Source organism: Cheilinus undulatus, linkage group 7 (genome assembly GCF_018320785.1).
Source record: "Cheilinus undulatus linkage group 7, ASM1832078v1, whole genome shotgun sequence".
Lineage (NCBI taxonomy): Eukaryota > Metazoa > Chordata > Actinopteri > Labriformes > Labridae > Cheilinus > Cheilinus undulatus.
Genome location: NC_054871.1, coordinates 42,130,342 through 42,150,734, shown reverse-complemented (window position 1 = coordinate 42,150,734; position 20,393 = coordinate 42,130,342). Strand labels below are relative to the sequence as shown.

General features: G+C 40.6%; 1 protein-coding gene across 1 annotated transcript; it reads right to left on the bottom strand.

Annotated features, from left to right (window-relative positions):
* Positions 1 to 1,223: 1,223 nt before the first annotated feature.
* Positions 1,224 to 19,751, bottom strand: chst7 (carbohydrate (N-acetylglucosamine 6-O) sulfotransferase 7). Its single transcript, XM_041791798.1, has 3 exons — positions 18,896 to 19,751; positions 16,085 to 16,667; positions 1,224 to 2,219 (listed from the first exon to the last, which is right to left on the bottom strand). The coding sequence occupies exons 1-2, from the start codon at positions 19,613 to 19,615 to the stop codon at positions 16,116 to 16,118; spliced, it is 1,272 nt and encodes a 423-aa protein (XP_041647732.1). The 5' UTR covers positions 19,616 to 19,751; the 3' UTR covers positions 1,224 to 2,219; positions 16,085 to 16,115.
* Between the last annotated feature and the right edge of the window lie 642 nt (positions 19,752 to 20,393).

Here is a 20,393-nt window from a genome sequence, read left to right as displayed (position 1 = left end):
GAAGCTGGCTTACAGTATATGGCTAACATTAGCAGTGCCAGCTATCCTTTGATCCTCCTTGCAGTCTAACATCCACATTCCAAAATGCTTTGGTTATATGCAAATATAACCTGGCACAGACTACATCCAACTTTATCCCAGTTTTCTAGATCAAATTAGTGCTAAACCAATCTTTTCCTGCAAAATGCTATTGGTGCTATCAGTTCACTGCTGTTCACATCACATTAAAGAGCACTGCAGCAATGCAGGAGCTATTAAACCAAGCCACAGTGGCTTCTGATGGTGGGCAGCTGTGTAACAGTGTAGACAGAGCAGTTGACCAGGATTGTGGGCCTTAACTGATATAAAATATCATTACTGACTTGGGATGCAGGCTGAGGGATTCAAATTTAGCCGCTTTATCACATGCATCTTTTCTCCAAATCTCCACAAATGTGTTAAAACTGCTAAAAGATATTACTGATACCTGATGCTTTCAAAGGGTGTGAAATTCCCTTTGAGCCTTTATGGGGCAAGGAATCATATATGGTCATTTTGGTAGACTTCATTAACAGTGTTCACACACTACATCAACTGGGACTAAGTATATGAAAAAAATGCATCATTTATATGCTAATTAAATCAAGTCCAATCATATATTTTCACTTTTTTTAATGGTGAAAAACTCAGCAAGGAGAAAATTTCTCTAACCTAGCAACAGTAACCTAGAAGGTTGGGACTTGACAACAGTTGCTGTGAAGGAGGCTCTCTGATTGGTGCATCAGCAGACAAATCAGGGGGCCAAAAAAGGGTCAATTTCTGTGTAGTGGACTTGACACAGTTTTGCAAGAGAAATCCAAATGATGTGCATTCAAATACTTCTGTCTTCTTCAGTTACCTTGGTTCTATCTAGCTTCCTCACAGTACAAACGTGACACACATAAGGATGTAAGCACAACTTTTAGTGCTGATTCGGCTAAAAATAAAGCAAGTACAACCAAGGTTATACAACTCAACCATTTTTAAGGCTCATAGTCAATATAATTTTGCTTTCTTGACATTAAAAAAACTATTTAATGTCAGAGTGAAAACTGATTTCTACCAAGTAATGTCAATTAGACAGAATATTGTTGGAAAGATTTGAGAAAATGTCAAAAACAAAAATCAAAAACATGTATAGCAGGTTTAGACTTCAAATGTTTCTGTGCAAAAATTCCACACTTTCTACCTATGAGGAGACACACTCAGTTTTACTAACTCTTTATTGAGGTCAGTTTAAATAGTCTTAAAGTTATGTCTTTCTTTGACAAGAGAACTTCTTCAGATAGTCCAACCAGAACAATTATAACAGAACCAACTTCTAAAGTTGAACACATGGATGCTGGTAAACTTCGTACCCCTTCATGAACCAGAGGAATGTCGCAGCATTTTACAATATTTTAGATAAGAACTATAAAAAAAAATCAGTACGATAAAAATCAGAACAAATACAGTCTGTTATGTGAGATCTATCTAGAAAGTTCATTGGTAGAGGGCAGAGGCAGCCCTCCAAGACACGTCCTGGGGATATTAGAAAATTTCACACCCATGTGAGCGTTTTGTCAGTGGGGCGCTGCAGCTGTCTGGATTCCTGAGGGGCTGGGGGAGGAACAATAGCTCCTCAGTCGGGCCTCCTTTTCAGAGTATACTGTACTTTCTTCTCCCAAAACCTGACATTGGCATTGTTAGTGAGCCAACTGCAGTTAGGTATCAGTAATGCCGTGTTTAGTCACAGGCTGGACGGATAAGTAATGCAGGTGAAAGCAAACCTGAAGCTGCCACCCAGGATCCTGGCAGCTACCTCCCGAGGACTCGTCCCGGGCTTTTTGCGGCCTTGCCTGCAGGGATTTGTGGAGGGATTAGTGCTACTAAAAGGACAGAAGGATAGAGGCAGGGGAGTGTACTGGCAGCACAAACTAGCTTCCCGTCTCTCTGCTTGTTTATGACCCCTCCCCTACTCTCTATCAGCACAGACACCGCTGGAGTTAAACACTATAAAAAATAAGCCGCCTTCTCCCCTGTTTCTAATTCGTCTGTCAGTGATTGGCTGCACTTTTCACTTGGATTTTCTCCAGTTCATCGACCCGGCTCTGCTGAGGAAAAACAACCCAAGAGCCGCTCTTGTGAGCTCCCAGTGGACCACATTCCTGCTGGCTGTTTGGTTATTCCACCTTCTGCCCTCCGTGTCGAATACCAGGCCCCTGGAAGAGAGACAAATATTAGCTGAGGATTAAAATAAACGCCTTGAGTTATGACACAGCTCTATAGGTAGTTTTACCAATGGGCAAAGGTGGGTAACTACTCTGGGCCTTAAAATATAGACTGTACAGACCTTTTACAGACACATGATTACTGTGATGTAAGTTACTAAAGTGGGAAGCATTTCATAAAATAATTTACAGACCTCTAAAACTGGTATTCAACACTTTCTAAACTTTTCATGTACAAGTTTAATAATGTGCACTACACAGATTACCACAGGGAATTTATGGACTAGAGTATTTATCAAGCACTGGCATCCATGTCCTTTTTGCTGTCAAGGCAGGGGCGGAGCCAAGCAAGACAGACTGTGTGACTTCACATGCAAAAGGTTTACAGGTGTGCATTAAATGTGTGGAACATGTCAAAACACACATCTGCTGAAGTCACATGACATGAACTTCAGTCCAATATGAGCCACAAATTTGACAACTTAAAATTCAATTTGGACATTAACACCAATGACTCCTGACTTTGGCTGAACTTGCACCTCATGACTTGAAAATACTTGGGATTTGAAAATGTGTATGAACCAATGTATTTTACATGCACAATATTATCAGTATGATATCGCTATCTGCAGATATTCCCCTAAAAAGTAATTTATCAGTATTGGCAAATATGAACATTTCTGCCAATATTTACAACTGATATACTGTCCTTTAATATTGGCCTATATCCAGACAGACATCAGCTGAAGCTATTTTCTTTGTTCAGTCTCATTCCTTACACTTTAAATTGTGTTTTAAAGACTAAAGTTTTAGGTCTGCAATACATATTTAAATATCAGTATGGTTATCAGTAGCAGTTAAAACAAACCTCTAAATATCTGCACATCAGGTATCAGCAAAAGTCTAATATCGTACATTCCTATTTAGAGCAACTCGTGAGGAAATGGGTTATGTTATCAGTGTTATAAGAGCACTCCTCTTATGGGATTAAGTTCGGTTACACTATCCTTGTCATTTTATTCTAGGAAGCATATAGAAAAATTAAAAAGACATCCATAATATGTGTAAATTTAATAGATTATTACTCTGTTAAAAAGGATAATGACTTGTTTAGGACTTCAAATTAAAGATTTCCACTTTTTGGACTTGCCTATCTTTACCCAAGACTTGGCTAAATACATGAGACCAAGACCATTATCTGCAATGATTAAGACCTGTATTTTCCCTGTAAAAAAGGAGTCATAGGTTTATAAAACAACATTTAAGTAAAGTTTGATTATCCAGAAAATCCCTGGACAGGTCGTAGTGCTGGGCCATTAACTGAGTTTCAATTTCCATGACCATTTTGCTTTCCCACATTCATTTAAAGGAGTAGTTGTAATAAATTGAGCACACCTTTATCTCCTTCATAGCATAGTGAGGGCTTGCAGTGTTGTACCAGAACATGGTATTTTTACAACAACATATGAATAGTTACTCTGAAGCATTCATGCAGCATTACAAGGAGTTGACATCTACTGTGTGCCAAAGCAGATTTACTGTATTCATACTGCCTGTCATCACATCACTGAGGAAAAAGCTACAGGAAAACCTCAGGTATGTATTTTAAAGGAAAAGCCCCATGAATTTTTTCATCATAACAATACATCGCATACATCATAAATGACATTTGTGCATTCTAATTTGGTGATTGAAACAGATTACTGACTCCTCTATGCATGCAGTTAACTTTAGGTTCTTCATTTAACATTTGAGCCATCAACATGATCAGACCTGAAACTATTCAAAATAACTTGAAGAATTTGTTGCCTTTCAAGACAATGCAATGATTTGTTTAAAAATGTATGCACATGTTCAGATATTTTAAAATCAATTAGTAATCGATTATAACCATCATGATCTCAGTATCAGTCAAAATGATTATGATTTTTGCTGAAATCAAGCAGCTCTCCAACCTGCTTGAAAAGCCACAAAATGTCTTCTTATAAAGAAAAACACAGCTGGTTACACATAGTTACACCTAGAATTGATGGATAACCGTGTTGTAAAAGAACAAACAATAACTGAAAATAAACCAGGACTAGCTACATGTCAAAATATTTAGATGTGGTTGTTTTTAGTTGTTATGCTCTTCTAAGAGGTGATCAACAAATACTACTGGGTGTTTGGTACTATTTCTATTAAAACTGGGTGTGTCCTGTAGCCCCCTTGCTTTGTTGCCAGAAAAAGAAATACTTTGAAATATTTTGATTGTTTTTAGCTCAATGTGGAGCGGCCTCGTTCAGGTTTTTGCTTGGGTCCTCTTACTACAGCTGACCTGCATGGCTCTATCAATGACAGAATGAGGGTGGAGGCTGTTAGACATGGGTGCACCCGCCACCTCCACCCTCTTTCTGCTCCCTGCAGAGGCCTTGCAGGCAGCGTGGCTCTAAAGGGGTGTGCTTGTAAGAGCTGGCAGTGACAGGCTGGTGGTAACCCAGGGAGCTCCATCCCGTCACACACAGCCGTGCACAATGATCCCCTTCTTGACAGCAGAGTCTGAGGCCCAGAGAGTCGCTGCCAGCCCCCCGCTATCCATGAGAGCACCCAGCAATGCCAAAGAGAAACAATGAGGCCTCTATTAAAGAGGAGATCAGTTCGTCACTAAGGAGGGGAGAATATTCCTGTGCTGTCTTGCTTCAGTGGTGATAAAGATCAGAATCACTTGTGATTAAATGTTACTTCCTAAAATGCTTTTTAATACTTCAGGGCATGAAATAAATGCTCTTTGGCCTTAACACATTCAATCAAACTTTTCATCTTTTATTTAGGGAGAAAAATGAAAGAGAAAACCCCACAGGGAGATATTTGTAGGCGATGAAGCAAAGTTTATATCTTCACCACTACAGCTAGTCTTTTGTTAACTTTGACCAACAGAGGAGATGGTTATGGTGCTTTGCAAAACATTGCAAAAGTTAAAATTAAAGGGATGCACAATGTTCTCAGCATGATATTGCCATCAGCAGATGATAGCTTAAAATCTTAATTATTGTAATCAGCAGCTATAAAAAGTTTTGCCAGTGTTTGCCAGAATGCATGAATAAGTTTGTGCAGTTTAAAGCAGAATCAACTGACCTACAAAAGCAAAATTTTTTTTAACTTTATTTTCCTTTTTTCTTATTCTTATTATTCTTTCTACCTTTTAATCATTCTGAATATGCTTTAAAAACTGTCCACTTTTTATTTAGTGCTACAAAGCAGTCTGGTGCTGTTTGTAGCTCCCAAAGAGGCAGATAAAGTTTGGTTTGACTTTCTATCCAATAGAAGGTTTTTGTTGTCCATCACTGAATCCCTACATTTAAATAAATCTTTTATCATATATGGCAGCATGAAAAGTCTGTGTTGTTCAGTGTCTGTTTCTAAATACATTAGGGCTGTAAAATTAAAATTTGTTATTATGATTGATTTCTAAATATCTGCAGTTAATCACGATTTGTCTTTTCTCACCATTTTCGTCACATTTTCAAATTCCCCTATTTTTCATGTGAAAGTGTTTTTTGATTCAGTTTGGACTTTGGTACTGTCTTAAACCAAGGGGAACTGACATCCTGTCACAGACCTGCTTTAATTTAGAAAAAAAAAGAAACTTTGGGCAGATTGTGGCTTATGACATGAGTTTAACCACAGAAAAATGAACTTTTTATTGATTAAAAAGGCAATTAAGTTTTTTTAAACTTAAAGATTTCAGATTTTTGCCTATTTCTAATATGCAGATATTTACATATCAATTTTAGCTGATATCAATATCAATATTTAAATGCACTTCAGATCTAAACTCACAAAAACACGCAATTCAAAGTTATTGATATGACCAAATTAACTAATTTTAGTACTTAAAATACATAGTTTAAAGTGTAAGAAATGATGATGAACAAAGAAAAAGACTTCAGCTGAAGTAGGTCTATTGGTTTAGCCTAAAACTCCACTACCTTAATTATTTACACAGCCTATATAGGCAGATTTTTTTTATTTCAAATATCACTTGTATTTATTGACAGAAATTTTCATATATGCCTAAACCAATAAGCTGATAATATTGTGCATACCTAGTAAAGACTTTGTGTTCTTTTTGGGGTGCACCGTATTGGATTTTATAATAATAAAATAATAATTAGCCGGTAACAATACTGATATTTAAATGGCAATAATATCGTGCACCCCTAGTTTTTAATAATAATGTATCCGGATAGGTATTAGTGCATCCCTATGAAATTTGTTACAGTGAATAAAATTTTTGTTCGCAAACAAACAATGCTTTCCTGCTCATGATGTAATTTATATTCATTCTTTACGCACCCTTAAACCTTTATCTTGCAGAAGAAACTCAAGCCAGCTACCAGCTACCTCAAGAGTAATGGCTGCAAATATAGTGGTGAAAATTTTACATAGATCCTTTAATATAAGTTTATTGCATACACTTCATATTGTCATCCCAATCATGAAAAAAAGAGTACTGTACATCGTATTTTTTAAGCCTCTGCACCGGCAATGGTGGAATGATACTGATCCCCATATTAGAAATGCCTCCTGAAAAGCCTGAACTGTGGGATCAAGAAGCATACAAGTCTCAGATTTTATAATGTAGTTTATCAAGGCTGCTGAAGAAAATTCTTTTAAATGGGAAATAAGACGTCTTTATCGCTCCAAAACTAAATCATTCTGTCACCAGAGAGGGTTAGGAGAGGGTCTTTGCTGACGTCACGGATTTATCACAGCTACCACCTTGAACTAATCAGCTACAAGTAGCAAAGAATAGCTAATTTCAAGTCACTTGTCATGTGAGAATAGATATAAACAGCGTTACTGTAGTCAAGAAAACAACGTTAGTCACAAGTCACTTAAGTTTCGCATTAAAGATTACATTTTCTTCAGCAAACACAGGACAGCATAACCTCACCTGGTGTCTGGATGATTATTATAGACTCCTCCAGGGTTACTCATTTAAAAATGTTCTTATACAGGAGCCAAATCCTTCCTATGTCCTCCTCCCTGAACCCATGAGACCTGCTAATTAAATCAGGTAAAACACTGATTAAATGGTCTCCTATTAAAATCAGTGTATCACTGACATTTCTGCAGATTTAGGAAGGAGAGATGGGTGGAAAAATTTTCTTTTCACACAGAGAAGTTGCAGCTTTGAAAGAGGCTCTGATTTTGAAATCCAGGCCTAATATCAATGATACGGGTGTAATTTCTTTCTTCATTGCTTCCCTTGGTGTAATCCTCCCACACCGCAAGCATTTTCTCTCATGTTTGACCATGAAAAAGAGCAGAGTTTGTCCACCACATGAATTCCTTTACCCAATAAAAAATCTCCTTCCTGAGCAGATAGGGATATGTGCTGGAATGCCAATCAACAGGAACAATAATGGCTGATACTGATTTTAAACCAATGCAATGGTGCATTTTAAATAGACCCCCAATTTATGTATTCACTTTTCGAGTTATGACAAACTTCAAAATAGGCTTGCATGATGTAAAAAAATCTATGTGTTTTCACACCATATCCCCCTGACATCTAAAATCCAGAAAAGCATTTTTAGGGATGTACAGCTCCATCAGTTTAACATTAGCTGACAGCAGCCCTGTTAACAAACATTGGCCATGGGTAAATGCGGAATGAACAGATATCAGTTACCAATGTGTCTCATCAATTTTGTGCTGGTATCTGGTATATCTAGCAGGTCAGGTATGAGGATGCAGGTTCGGCTCTTCACCACATCAACCTTGGTCTTGTGCTGTTCTGGCCTCCTGATGGCCATCCTCCAGGCCTATCTCTCCAGGCATCCTCCCAGCGGACACCTCCATGACGCATGTGGTCGCCCCCAGTGTCTAGACCAGCCCATTGGTTCCTGGGCACCCAGTCTGCAGTGAGTTGCATCAGACCTGGGGAAGTGCGCCCATAAAAGCGCAGCTGCCATTCCCATATCAGGTAGCTGACCCTTCCCATACCTGCTCTCCTGAGCACATCAGCATTACATTCCAATCTCTATAGCACCATGGGCAAGACCAAAGAGCTGTCGAAAGATGTCAGGGACAAGACTGTAGACCTGCATAAGGCTGGAATGGGTTACAAAACCATCAGCAAAAGGCTTGATGAGAAGGTGACAACTACTGGCGCCATTATTCGAAAGTGGAAGACACATAAAATATTCATCAACTGTCCTCGGTCTGGAGCTCCATGCAAGATCTCGCCTCGTGGAGAAAGGATGATGCTGAAAAAGGTGAGGGAGCAGCTTAAGACTACAAGGCAGGAGCTTGTTAATGATCTGAAGGCAATTGGGACCTCAGTCACCAAGAAAACAGTTGGCAACACACTGCGGTGTAATGGACTGAAATCTTGCAGTGCCCACAAGGTCCCCCTGCTCAAGAAGGTAAATGTAGAGGCCCGCCTTACGTTTTCCAGTGAACATCTAAATGACTCAGAGAAGGCTTGGGAGAAAGTGCTGTGGTCAGATGAAACCAAAGTAGAGCTATCTGGCATCAACTCGACCGGCCATGTTTGGAGGATGAAAAATTGTTAATATGACCCAAAGAACACCATCCCCTCAGTCAAGCATGGAGGTGGAAACATTATGTTTTGGGGCTGTTTTCTGCAAAGGGTACAGGGCAACTTAACCGCATTAAGGGGCCAATGGACAGAGCCATATACTGTAATATCTTGGATGAAAATCTCCTTTCCTCAGCAAGAACACTGAAGATGGGTCGTGGGTGGGTCTTCCAGCATGACAATGACCCGAAACATACTGCCAGGGCAACAAAGGTGTGGCTCAACAAGAAGCATATTAAGGTCATGGAGTGGCCTAGTCAGTCTCCAGACCTCAACCCAATACAAAACCTGTGGAGGGAGCTGAAGCTTTGAGTTTCCAAGTGGCAGCCAAGAAACTTGAAGGTTTTAAAGACTGTCTGCAAAGAGAAATGGGCCAAAATCCCTCCAGAGCTGTGTGCAAACCTGGTGACAAACTAAAAGAAACATCTCAACGCTGTGCTTGCCAACAAGGGTTTCTCTACCAAATACTAACTTATGTTTTGCTTGGGGATCGAATTCTTAATTCACTCAATAAAATGCTCAACATTTTATAACTTTGATATTGTGTGTTTTTTATGCATTTTTGACTGATATTCTGTCTATTACCATAATTAGTAAACAACCATAAAAAATAGAGTCCATTAATATCTTTGTAAGTGGGCAAACTTACAAATTCAGCAGGGGATCAAGTAATTATTTTCCCCACTCTAGGTCATCAAAAACAAGTCCAGTTGGCACCTCTAGCTATCAGTCAACATCAAGGCCTCACATGAGTATAAGACCGGAAGGACCACGGACTGAAAGACTCCACCCTGCCTTGTATCAATAGTTTAGGCTGGAGGTGGTGTAATTGTGTGGGGATAATTTCTTATCTTACTAAGAGCCCCTTAGTACCCCTTGAGTTTCATTTTAACACTACAGCCTACCAGAGTATTGTTGCTGACCACATCCACCCCTTTATGAAAACAGTGTACCCATCTTCTGATGGCTACTTTCAGCAGGATAATGCACCATGTTGCAAAGCTCAAATCATCTCATACTGGTTTCTTGAACATGACAATGAGTTCACTGTCCTCCACAGTCACCAGGCCTCAATCTAGTAGAGCACCTTTGGGATAAGATGGAATAGGAGATTCACATCATGGATGTGCAGCCAACAAATCTGCAGCAACTGCAGGATGCTATATCATGTCAATATGGACCAAAATTTCGGAGGAATGCCCTGTTAAAACTATGCCATGAAGAATTAAGACAGTTCTGAAGGCAAAAGGGGGTCCAACCTGATACTAGCAAGGCGTACCTAATAAAGTGGTCAGTGAGTGTATATTTAGCAGCTGATTGAAAAAAATGAGATTTTGTTTTAAACATCTGTATTGTATTGGCCCTAAATTTTACAATGGAGCATCTCTTTTTTACAATACAGTACAATACAATACAAGAACTTTATTCATCCCCGAAGGGAAATTCACTTGTCTGGGATTCTCATCTGTCTACTGTAGAATTATAAAGTCTAATAGCTGATGGTAGAAAAGATTTTCTAAATCTTTCTGTCCTGCAGCGCAGGGATAGGAGCCGTCCACCACCGTTGTTTCTTCTGCTCACTGAGGGAGTTATGAAGTGGATGATCCATGTTTCTCAGAATGGCCTCCACCTTGCTCAGTGCGTGTCTCTCCACCTCATCCTCCAATGAGTTCAATTTGATTCCAACCATGGAGCCAGCTTTTTTAACCAGTTTGTTCAGATGCCTTGCATCCTTGTGTTTTACACTGCCTCCCCAGCAGACTGCAGCATAAAACAGAACACTTGCCACCACAGACTGATAAAACATCTGCAGCATCTTACTGCAGATGACTATTGATCGGAGTCTTCTCAGGCAAAAGAGGTGGCTCTGCCTCTTTTTGTAGATGAAGTCTATGTTTTTAGACCAGTCCAACTTACTATCCAGGTGTACACCTAAATATTTGTACGATGTCACCACCTCAATGTCCACGCCACAAGTGTTCACTGGCCGAAGAGTGGGTTTGGATCTGTGGAAATCTATGATCATTTCCTTTGGCTTTGAGGTGTTGAGTAGGAGGCAGTTTTTGTGACTTCAGTCACCTAAGGGACTTATTAGATCCCTGTATTCGGCTTCTTGTCCATTTCTGATACATGCCACGATAGCAGTGTCGTCCGAGTATTTCTGGATGTAGCAGGACTCAGTGCTGTATTTGAAGTCAGGGAATCGAGTTTGTCTTTGACCTCAAGCCTCAGTAGGCGTAGAATCAGCCGCTCCAGAGTTTTCATGATGTGTGAGGTAAGGGCAATAGGTCTGTAGTCATTTAGTTCAGCCGGACATTTGATTTTTGGTACCGGTACAATACAGGATGTTTTCCATAGAGCAGGCACCTGCCTCAGCTGAAGACTCAGGTTGAAGATCCTGTGGAGAGGTTGAGACAGTTGTGCAGCACAGTCTTTAAGCAGCTTGGACACACATCATCTGGGCCAGCTGCCTTCCCAGAGCAAAGTCTCCCAAGCTCCAACCTCACCCCTGTCTCTGTGACAAAGAAGGGTTCAGGTGCTAGAAGGGAAGTGGTTGCAGCTGTGGAGACAAGTAGGAGATGGAGAAGGAGAAGGAGGAGCTATAGTGGGGACTTCCATATGTTGAGGAGAAGAAGGAGGAGCAGCAGTGGAAGTAGGTGTGTCCACAGTGTCAAATCTGTTGAAGAACAGGTTGAGTTCATCAGCTCTTTCCACATCACCCACTATTGGCTCCCTTTTCTTTTTATTGTTATGTCCAGAGATGGTACTGATTTCTCTCCACACATCACGGATGTTGCTGTGTTGAAGATTCCTCTCTATCTTCTTTTTGTATTCCAGCTTTGCCATCTTCAGTCTCCTCTCCAACTCATGTTGCACTTCTTTGAGACGTTCTTTTTCACCGTCTCTAAAAGCTTTCTTTTTCTGGTTGAGGATTGCCTTTATGTTGCTTGTGATCCGGGGTTTGTTATTGGGGAAACAGCGAACAGTCTTTGCAGGTATGACTGTGTCTCTACAGAAGTTGATGTACTCAGTAAAACAATCAACCTGTCTGTCAATGTTCATACTGTCCTCATCTGTTTCCAGCAGAACATTCCAGTCTGTTGATTCAAAGCAGTCCCTTAGAGCTTCACTAGCTTGAGGAGTCCATCTTCTGATTTTGACTTTAGTTGCAGGCTGCCTCAGTACACAAGGTTTGTAACAGGTTTGCAGATAAGCCAAGTTATGATCTGACCTGCCCAGTGGTGGTACGACAGTAGCTCTGTAAGCTTCTTTGACATGGGTATACAGCAGGTCTAGGGTTTTGTTTTCTCTGGTAGGGCAGTTAACAAACTGTGTAAATCCAGTCAGGTGAGAGGAGAGGCTGACATGGCCGAAATCTCCTGATATTATTACAAGTGCCTCAGGATGTTGAGTCTGTATCCTATTAACAGTATCAGGCAAAACATCACACAGGACCAAATCAGTTGCCTTGGGTAGAATGTATACAAGTATTGTTATGATATGACTGAACTCCCTTGGAACATAATATGGCCAAAGGGCAACTGCCAACAGTTCAATATCTGGACAACACAACTCTTCTGTGTGAAGAGTTACACCATCTCTGGTTAACAAATAAAGCCAGACCCCCTCCTTTCTTCATGCCACTAGCTTTAGCATCTCTGTCTGACCTTATGAGAGTGAAGCCAGGTAGATCCACAGTTGAGTCTGAGTTGTTTTGATTCAACCAGGTTTCAGTAAAACACAGGAGACTGCATTCACGGTATGTTTTGTCAGTCTTCACCAATGTCTCCAGCTCGTCGCTTTTGTTGGGCAAAGAGTTGACGTTTCCCATGTTGACTGATGGAAGAAAGGGCTTATATCTCCCATTTCCTAGCCTTCACCTTTGCACCAGCACGGCAACCACGAAAACACCTCAAGATGTCCACTGGAATTGGATGTTGTTGTCCAGATTTGTTCTGTCTCAATGAAAGAAGCTCTTCTCTTGAATAAACTCTTCTCCCATCAGAAACCTCCATCAGCAGCCAACAAAACACGACAAAAATATGAAAAAATACAGCAAAAATTGAAAACAGTTAAGAGACACCAAACTTTGCAGCCACTTTCAGAGGCGCAGGTTCTGAAACGAATGGAATGGAATTTTATGTACTATTTGTACAAATTTAAACTGAGTGCAATGAAAAGCTAGCTTTAACTTCATCTACTGCTTCAAAATGGTTTAAAAGCACAGCTATTACAACCAAGCCTTCATCCAACAGGACATTAAGCACACTGACTGAGAAAGCATTCCTTGTTCACATAAATCAATTCTCCTGTTTACTGTGATGAAAACAGACTTTTGTGCTGTTCTGTTGTTTTTTTCCCATGTTGCGTAAACAATAAAATTGTGGGTTGGAAAGCAAAACCGGATACTAAAAGAAAACCCATTACCATTCATGCTTTGGGGATGATTCACTCAGGTTTTAGATATTGATTAACCTGAACTGGGCTTTCCAACTAATGATAGTGATCACATCCATGCAGGGATTTAGTGTCACAGTTGTCAACATTTTGATACTGTGGTGTTTTTTTGAAAGAAAATGCACAAAGGCAGTGTTCAGGCTTAAGCCTGCAATTTTTCAGTGTCCATAAACAAGAAACAGAAACATCGTGTGATCTGAGAGAGCTCTGTCTAAACTGAAGAAACATGTCAAAGTCTTACTAAGATGTGCAATCACAGTGGAATTGATGGATTTCTTGAGGCACAAGGGTCTTGCTCCTTGCCATTTCCACCCACTTTTCCAAATGTCATTGTCTTTCATCCAAGTTCCCAAAGTTTCAGCTTTTTTATTTGCTCGTTTATTTTTTTGGAGGGGTAAGGGCTGTATCTTTCCTTGCTGCCTGCAGCCTTCTCTGAAACAAAGCTTGCATTCTTCTTGTGATAAATGGCCACATCTCGAGAAGAAAAAACACAAAACGCTGGACGTCCTCAATCCACACCCTTTGGTCACAGTGCGGCACTCTTCTGCATCCAATCTATTGGCAAGCTACACTGTGTTGTGTTGTTATAATGTCATGCTAATGCAACAATGCCATCCAGCTTACAAACTCCCCCACCAACTAAGGGAAAGGGTGGTGGTGAAAATGCAAGCAAGGTCAGGGTTTACCCTTTCAAACCGAATCAAACTGAAGTCTTGGTAGAAATGCAGCTACAGTGTCCAGGAGTTTGCCTGAAATTCTTGTTAATGAAAAAAGAAAATGCATAATATTGTGTGCCTAGGACTTCTTTTTGTGTTGACATGGTATTAACATAGCATTTTTGTGAGTATCATCTATGATTTCAAATCTGATATTACGACAACTCTGGTAAGTTTAAAGTTATTACACCAGATCGATTCTTATTATTGGACAAGTCTTGAATTATGGCATCATAACTAGTATCAGGAAAAAATGCTTTATCTTAAAACCCTCTAAGTTGTGTGTTAGGCCATAAAATAAATGTCTGGGTTTCAAATTCATGCCTGTGCAAACATGTCAAACAGAGAAAGGCTCAGCAGATGAAAGCAAAACCAGCCTTTTAGTGTCTGAGCATAAATCATTGTACAGAGTGAGGGTCAAACATTAAAGAGAGGACAAAATCAGTAACACATGTTCAGTAGAGCAGAGACTTTGAATGCATTAAATTAACCCTTTCCCTGTCTCCATCTGCAGTACTTAAAAAAAACTATGGTACTCCCTTATAGGCCCTCTCATCTCAGTTTGCTGCAGTAAGAGAGAGGGGAGAGGTCAAGGATCAGCTGTAGACTGCAGCAGCAGAAACATGGAACGTGAAGAATGGTTTCTGTTCAACCCACAAACTTCCTGCTCTGACAAGTTGAAAAACATGATGAGTGTGCAGCTGGGATACTCAAAAAACTGCAGATGTCACTCTTTAATTCAAGCCTGATGTGTGCTAGGGCTGGGAAAAAATTATCCAGTTCATCAGATATAATGATAGATTATCAAACGAGATAAGGGGTACGACAATGTCATTTTTATTTATAGAGTTTATGTTGAGGTTGATTTTTTTTAAATGCCAGGCGTAATGCTCAGCAAAAAGATTGTTTAAGAACCACTGACAGTAATACGCGTCATCAACAGGATGTTAATTACTCACAGCTCACAAACATAACCATCATTCTGTGATAAATGCTGAAACTTTAACACATACCAGAATAGCCAGTTGAGGTTTTTATACATCTTCCATGTTAGTTTTTCCTCTGAAGTCATGTTTGATCCGATCTCATGTGTAGGGAAACACCAAAGCATGTTTTTCTCACTGAAAGAACTACTTAATAACTGTTTCATCATGGTTTTGGATAACCTTCTGAGACTAACATTGTCGTATACAGCAAAAAGTTTAATAACTTTTGAACTATAAATTGCATCAAGTTACCTGGAATCCCTACGTTTTGCCATTTTAGTGTTGCTATCCATGCCTTGGTAGCCCTTGCAGAGTTTCTCTCACGAGCCTGGGATTGTGGATCTTGGAACCAATTTCTTAGGCAACCACCTATACCTGATGGTACATTTGCATATTTTGCTGATATCTTAGGCAGATATACTGTTAATATTTATGGCCAGTTGACTGTAAATATCAGCAGAAATGTTTATCTCTGCTGATAGTGATATTCAGCTTTTTCAGCTAACATCTGTTGATTATAATCCTGCCGATAACATTGTACATCATAAGATTATACCGTGTAAAAATTTCTTGAACCTGGCCTTACGTCTGTGGTCTCCCACTTTTTTAAAATGGTTTAAGATTTAAAAATCATCTAGTGTGTGCCTAGCCCAACCAGAGTATATGCCATGGCTCCCTCTGCTCCTCACTTAAGTGTAATTTAAGTGAGGGAGCTGCTTTGGTGTGAAAGACGGCTCATGCTGTGCTGTAAAGAAAGGGAGAGTGTGCTACATTTACCACTCATAATAAAACCTATGGACAGAATCAGTGGATTCATGATGCAAACGCAGTCACTGTTTGATCTTAATGATTTTGTTTTCATGATCATGGGAAGCAAAAATCTCAGTCACTCAGCACTAGTGTCAAGGATTTCTATTTTTGTTGCTGTGGTATCAAACACAAACCACTATCGCTTGATTTTCACTAGAATCCTATTAAAGTGTATACATCTTGGTTATTTGACAACCATATTCTATTTCTTGCAGAAAAAAGCCTAACTCTTCATGTATCACCATTTTGTTCAAAATGAACTGTTGTGATTTTGCTCCCTTAAATGTAATCCCCTACCTTGTTTCTATTGACTCCTCAGGGCGTATCCTCATGTTGTCTTTTCCACACTGTTCTTCTGATATCCCAGCTGCCTCATCACTTCACTGCAGTAGGCTTCCACCTGATTGATCTGCTCCACATTGAGCCTCTCCCTCCAGGCGTATATCGCCTCTTTAGCATCCCTGGATGATATCAGGAATGGACGGTCTGATGAATACCCCTGTCCATGGGTCATGTTGAGTGCAAATTTCTCCAAAGCAGGGAAGGTGGAGAGGTTGGAGAAGCGGTAGAGCCTCTGCAGCTCCTCCATGGGGTGCAGCACTAAGTCCTCGTAGCGGATGCGGAGGTAGTTCCTCCTCAGCCAGGGAGGAGAGTTCATCACCAGCAACATGTCACTAAGCCAGTTGTCACAGATGAGCTCCATGGCGCTGGAGACGTAGCTCTCAGCGCGGTTCACCTTGTTGCTCGGCACCAGAAGACGCTTGTACTTGTCAGCCTGCTTCTTACTCCTCAGTACCTGGATGCTCTCCTTCACCAGAGCCTGTTTGGACTTCAAGCGGGAGTTGTGCACCGCTCTTGGGTCTCTAAAGAGCTGGATGACCTGAAGGTTCATAAAAATGTATAAATTATATTATTTTAGTTCATTAACCCCAAACAATGAATCATAATTTGAACAAAAAATCATCACTGCATCATTACAAAAAAGACAGAAGGAAGAAAAGTATTACCAGGGACGCACATTATTGGAGACTTGTTTACAGTGCCTGTGAAATGTATTCACCCGCTTGGATGTTTAACCCTTTTATTATTTTATAAATCAATTCTGGTCAATATAACTGTGATTTTCTGACAAAAAAATCTTTATTGTCAAAGTGAAAACAGATTTCTACAAAGTAATGTCAATTAATCAAAAGTATGTAGGGTAAAAAAAGAGACTGCATAAAAGTGACTCTAAAGTGACTGACCTAATTCAACTGAAGTCCAGTCAATTAGTACTAGTCTCACAATTAGTGAAATGGGGATCAGCTGAGTGCAGTGAATGTGGCTCAAGTGACTGCAGTATAAAGACACCTGTGTCTAGAAGGTCCAGTCACTGGTTAATCGGTATTCCTGGCTACCATTACACCATGGCAACAGACCACACCAAGCAACTCGGAGAAAAAGGTTTTTGAAAACTATAAGTCAGGGGGTGGATACAAAAATATTTTCAAGGCACTGAATATCCCCTGGAGTTCAGTTAAATCCATCATCAAACCAGAAAAGCACTCAGAGAGCACAGACCTCCGCCATTAGCCCTATCTCCCAATAGCACAGAATCCTTCACAAAATTCCTGGATTCAGGCAGTGATCCGGATCACTCCCAAAATCTAATTAGTTCTTCCTTATGCCATTTCTGACATTTCCTGAAAATTTCATCAAAATCCGTCCAAAAGTTTATGAGTTATGTTGCTAAAAAACTAACAAACTAACAAACCCATCCGATCACATATCCTCCTTGGCAGAGGTAAAAATGGAAGGAATATGCCACATGTGTAAAACTACTTAGATTAGGCTGTCCTCACAAACTGAGTGACCATGCAAGAAAGAAGACTAGTCAGTGAGACCACCAAGACACCTATGACTACTCTGAAGAAGTTACAAGCTTCAGCAGCTGACATGGGAGAGCCTCTGAATACAACAACTGTTGCCTGGGTTCTTCTCCAGTCAAAGCTTTATGGGAGAGTGGCAAAGACAAAGACAATTTTGAAGAAAATTCTGATTAAATCTCCACTGGAGTTAGGCAGAAGGCATGTGGGAGACCCCACAGTCAAGTGGGAGAAAGTTCTTTGGTCTGATCAGACCAAAATGGTGCTTTTTAGCATCAGAAAAGACGCAATATTTGGCAGATGCCAAACACTGCACATCGCAAGAAACACACCATCCCCACTGTGAAACACACTGGTGACATCATGCTGTGGGGATGCTTCTTGGCAGCTGGCCCAGGAGGGTTTGTAAAGGTAGAGGGCAAAATATTGGAAAAACCTGGAGGACAGTCTTATTCAGTCTACAAGAGAACTACGGCTTGGGAGGAGATTTATTTTCCAGCAAGACAATGACAAAGCGAAAGCGTCACAGAAATGATTTAAAGACAACAAGGTGAATGTTCTGGAGTGGCCGAGTCAAAGCCCAGACCTGAATGTTGATATGAAAAGAGCTATTCGTGTCCTATCCCTGTGCAACTTGACAGAGGTTGAGCAGATTTGCAAAGAAGGGAGTAAAGTTGCAGTGTCCAGATGTTTAAGCCTGACTGAAACCTATCCACACAAATTCAGTGCTGTGATTGCAGCCAAAGGTGCATCTATGAAATACTGGCTTGAAGGGGGTGAAAATTTGTGCTGTTTCTTACTTTAGCGTACATATTTTTGTATAATTGACACTACTTTGTAGAAACCTGTTTTTACTTTAACATTAATGATCTACTTTCTGTCACGAAAAAAGGGTAAAACATCCAAGGGGGTTGAATACTTTATATAGGCACTGTATGCACATTTTAGCTTGAGTTTGGAAACTGGCAGTCTGGGGGCAACATCCAGACCCTTCTTATTTTTAAATTCTATTCACATTCATTTAAGTGATTATAACTGTCTGACTGACAGTAACCAACATTTGAGAAAGGAGTAATGTGGCCCTCCTGGTATCCAAAGGGGTCCATTCCTATCACATTATGACAGGGCTGGGCCCATTAGTGATTCGCTTGAGCCAAGCATTTTCACTGTTGATTTTTTGTCAATATTTAGGGGAAGTTAGGGGATATCTTTTTGACCCAATTCCATATTTGCATGTATTTACCTGTAGGTTTATTGCAGGATCTCTCATGAGAGGAACCAGCGTGCTCAAGTCCAGAACCCGGACTCCTTTGATCACCATCACTGGGTACTTCTTACACTCCTTCTCCAGCTCCCTGATGTCTCGTTTCGGGCATTTTGCGCACTGATCCTCCCTCACCAGGCCAATCTCATGCCGCTTGTGTGCTCCACATAAAGGCTCCGAGCATATCACCTTGTTCATTTTCCATCCAAAAATGAACGACGTAGTGATGTTTTGTGAGCCTGCGTAAAGTTTGAGGACGGAGAAGTCGCAGCGGTAGAGAGCGTTCATCATGTCCCTCACAGCACCCTGGAGGCTGCCCGCATCCCCCGGGTACAGAGCCTGCCAAATGTGCCACATCGGCTCGTAGAGGTAAAACACATCGGGGTGCTGGTTGAACAACTCCCCCAGGAACGAGGAGCCGGTCCTCCATGTGGCGTGGAGATAGATGTGTATCCGAGACTGGCTCCTGTTGACTGTTATCTCTGCTGCATCGCTGCCGTTAACTTTGTAACCGTTAGTATCCCACAGCAGCGCCACCGTGTTCTCCAAATCTGGGCATCTGAGCTGCTGCTGCGTTAGTCCGTGTTTCGCATGATGAACGGATTTATCCCGGTAATCTAATACGTACGGTATTAGCAAAAGTAACCCTGAATATGCCAGGATCAGAACCAAGTATTTCTTGTGTAGCCTCCTCTTCATTTCCTCACGCCAGGAGGGGGCTAATTGGCTTCTTCTCCGGAGGGTCGACCAGCGCTTTGTGAGCACCGTGGTGCTACAGTAAAGTTATGTGTATGTGTGAAGAGGGGTATTTACCACGCCCCTTTAAAGACAAAACACGCTATTGTCCCTTACTCCAGATTATAGTCGGCCGAGAACTGCAATAGTTAGCCGTTAAAAAAACAGAACATCTCTTAGTTTACAGATTAGTCAGAAACAGCCTACCGGAATGTAACGGCCGACTGAGGGGAACCGTTAATTAAACACATCAAAGAGCCTCAAAGGAAAGAGGTGACAACAAACAACACACGTCCGTAACCATGCTACAGCGCAATGACTCATGGGAGATTAGCAAGTGAGGACTTCAATGGCTGATTTACGAGTTCATGTGATTTATGAAGATGTGAAAACACATGGAAAAGTTTTTCACAAAATAAGCCGACTGTATCCAGCTAAAGCCAGAAACAACTACAATTCCTCTCCGGAAGAAAAAAAAGACAACATTTTACACTTTCAAATGAAAGTTTCATCCCAATTTTAAGACAAATACAGGACACACAGGGGCGTAGTTAGGGGTTTTGGGCCCCCAGAAGAAAATTACACAGGACTCACCTTTGACTGGCCAGCCAAGCAACAAATGTTGCATCATTTTTACAAATGTCTATGCATTTAAATGTACGTCTGAACCATAATTTCCTGATGTATGAGCTATATTTTTTACTATGATTAAATTAATTTTACCTGCATTGTTTTGCAGTGC

Coding starts and splice junctions, on each gene's coding strand:
- chst7 (XM_041791798.1), bottom strand. CDS start 19,615: ATGAAGAGGAGGCTACACAAGAAATACTTGGTTCTGATCCTGGCATAT. Junction 16,668..18,895: donor ATCCTGCAATAAACCTACAG/GTAAATACATGC, acceptor ATGAACCTTCAG/GTCATCCAGCTCTTTAGAGA.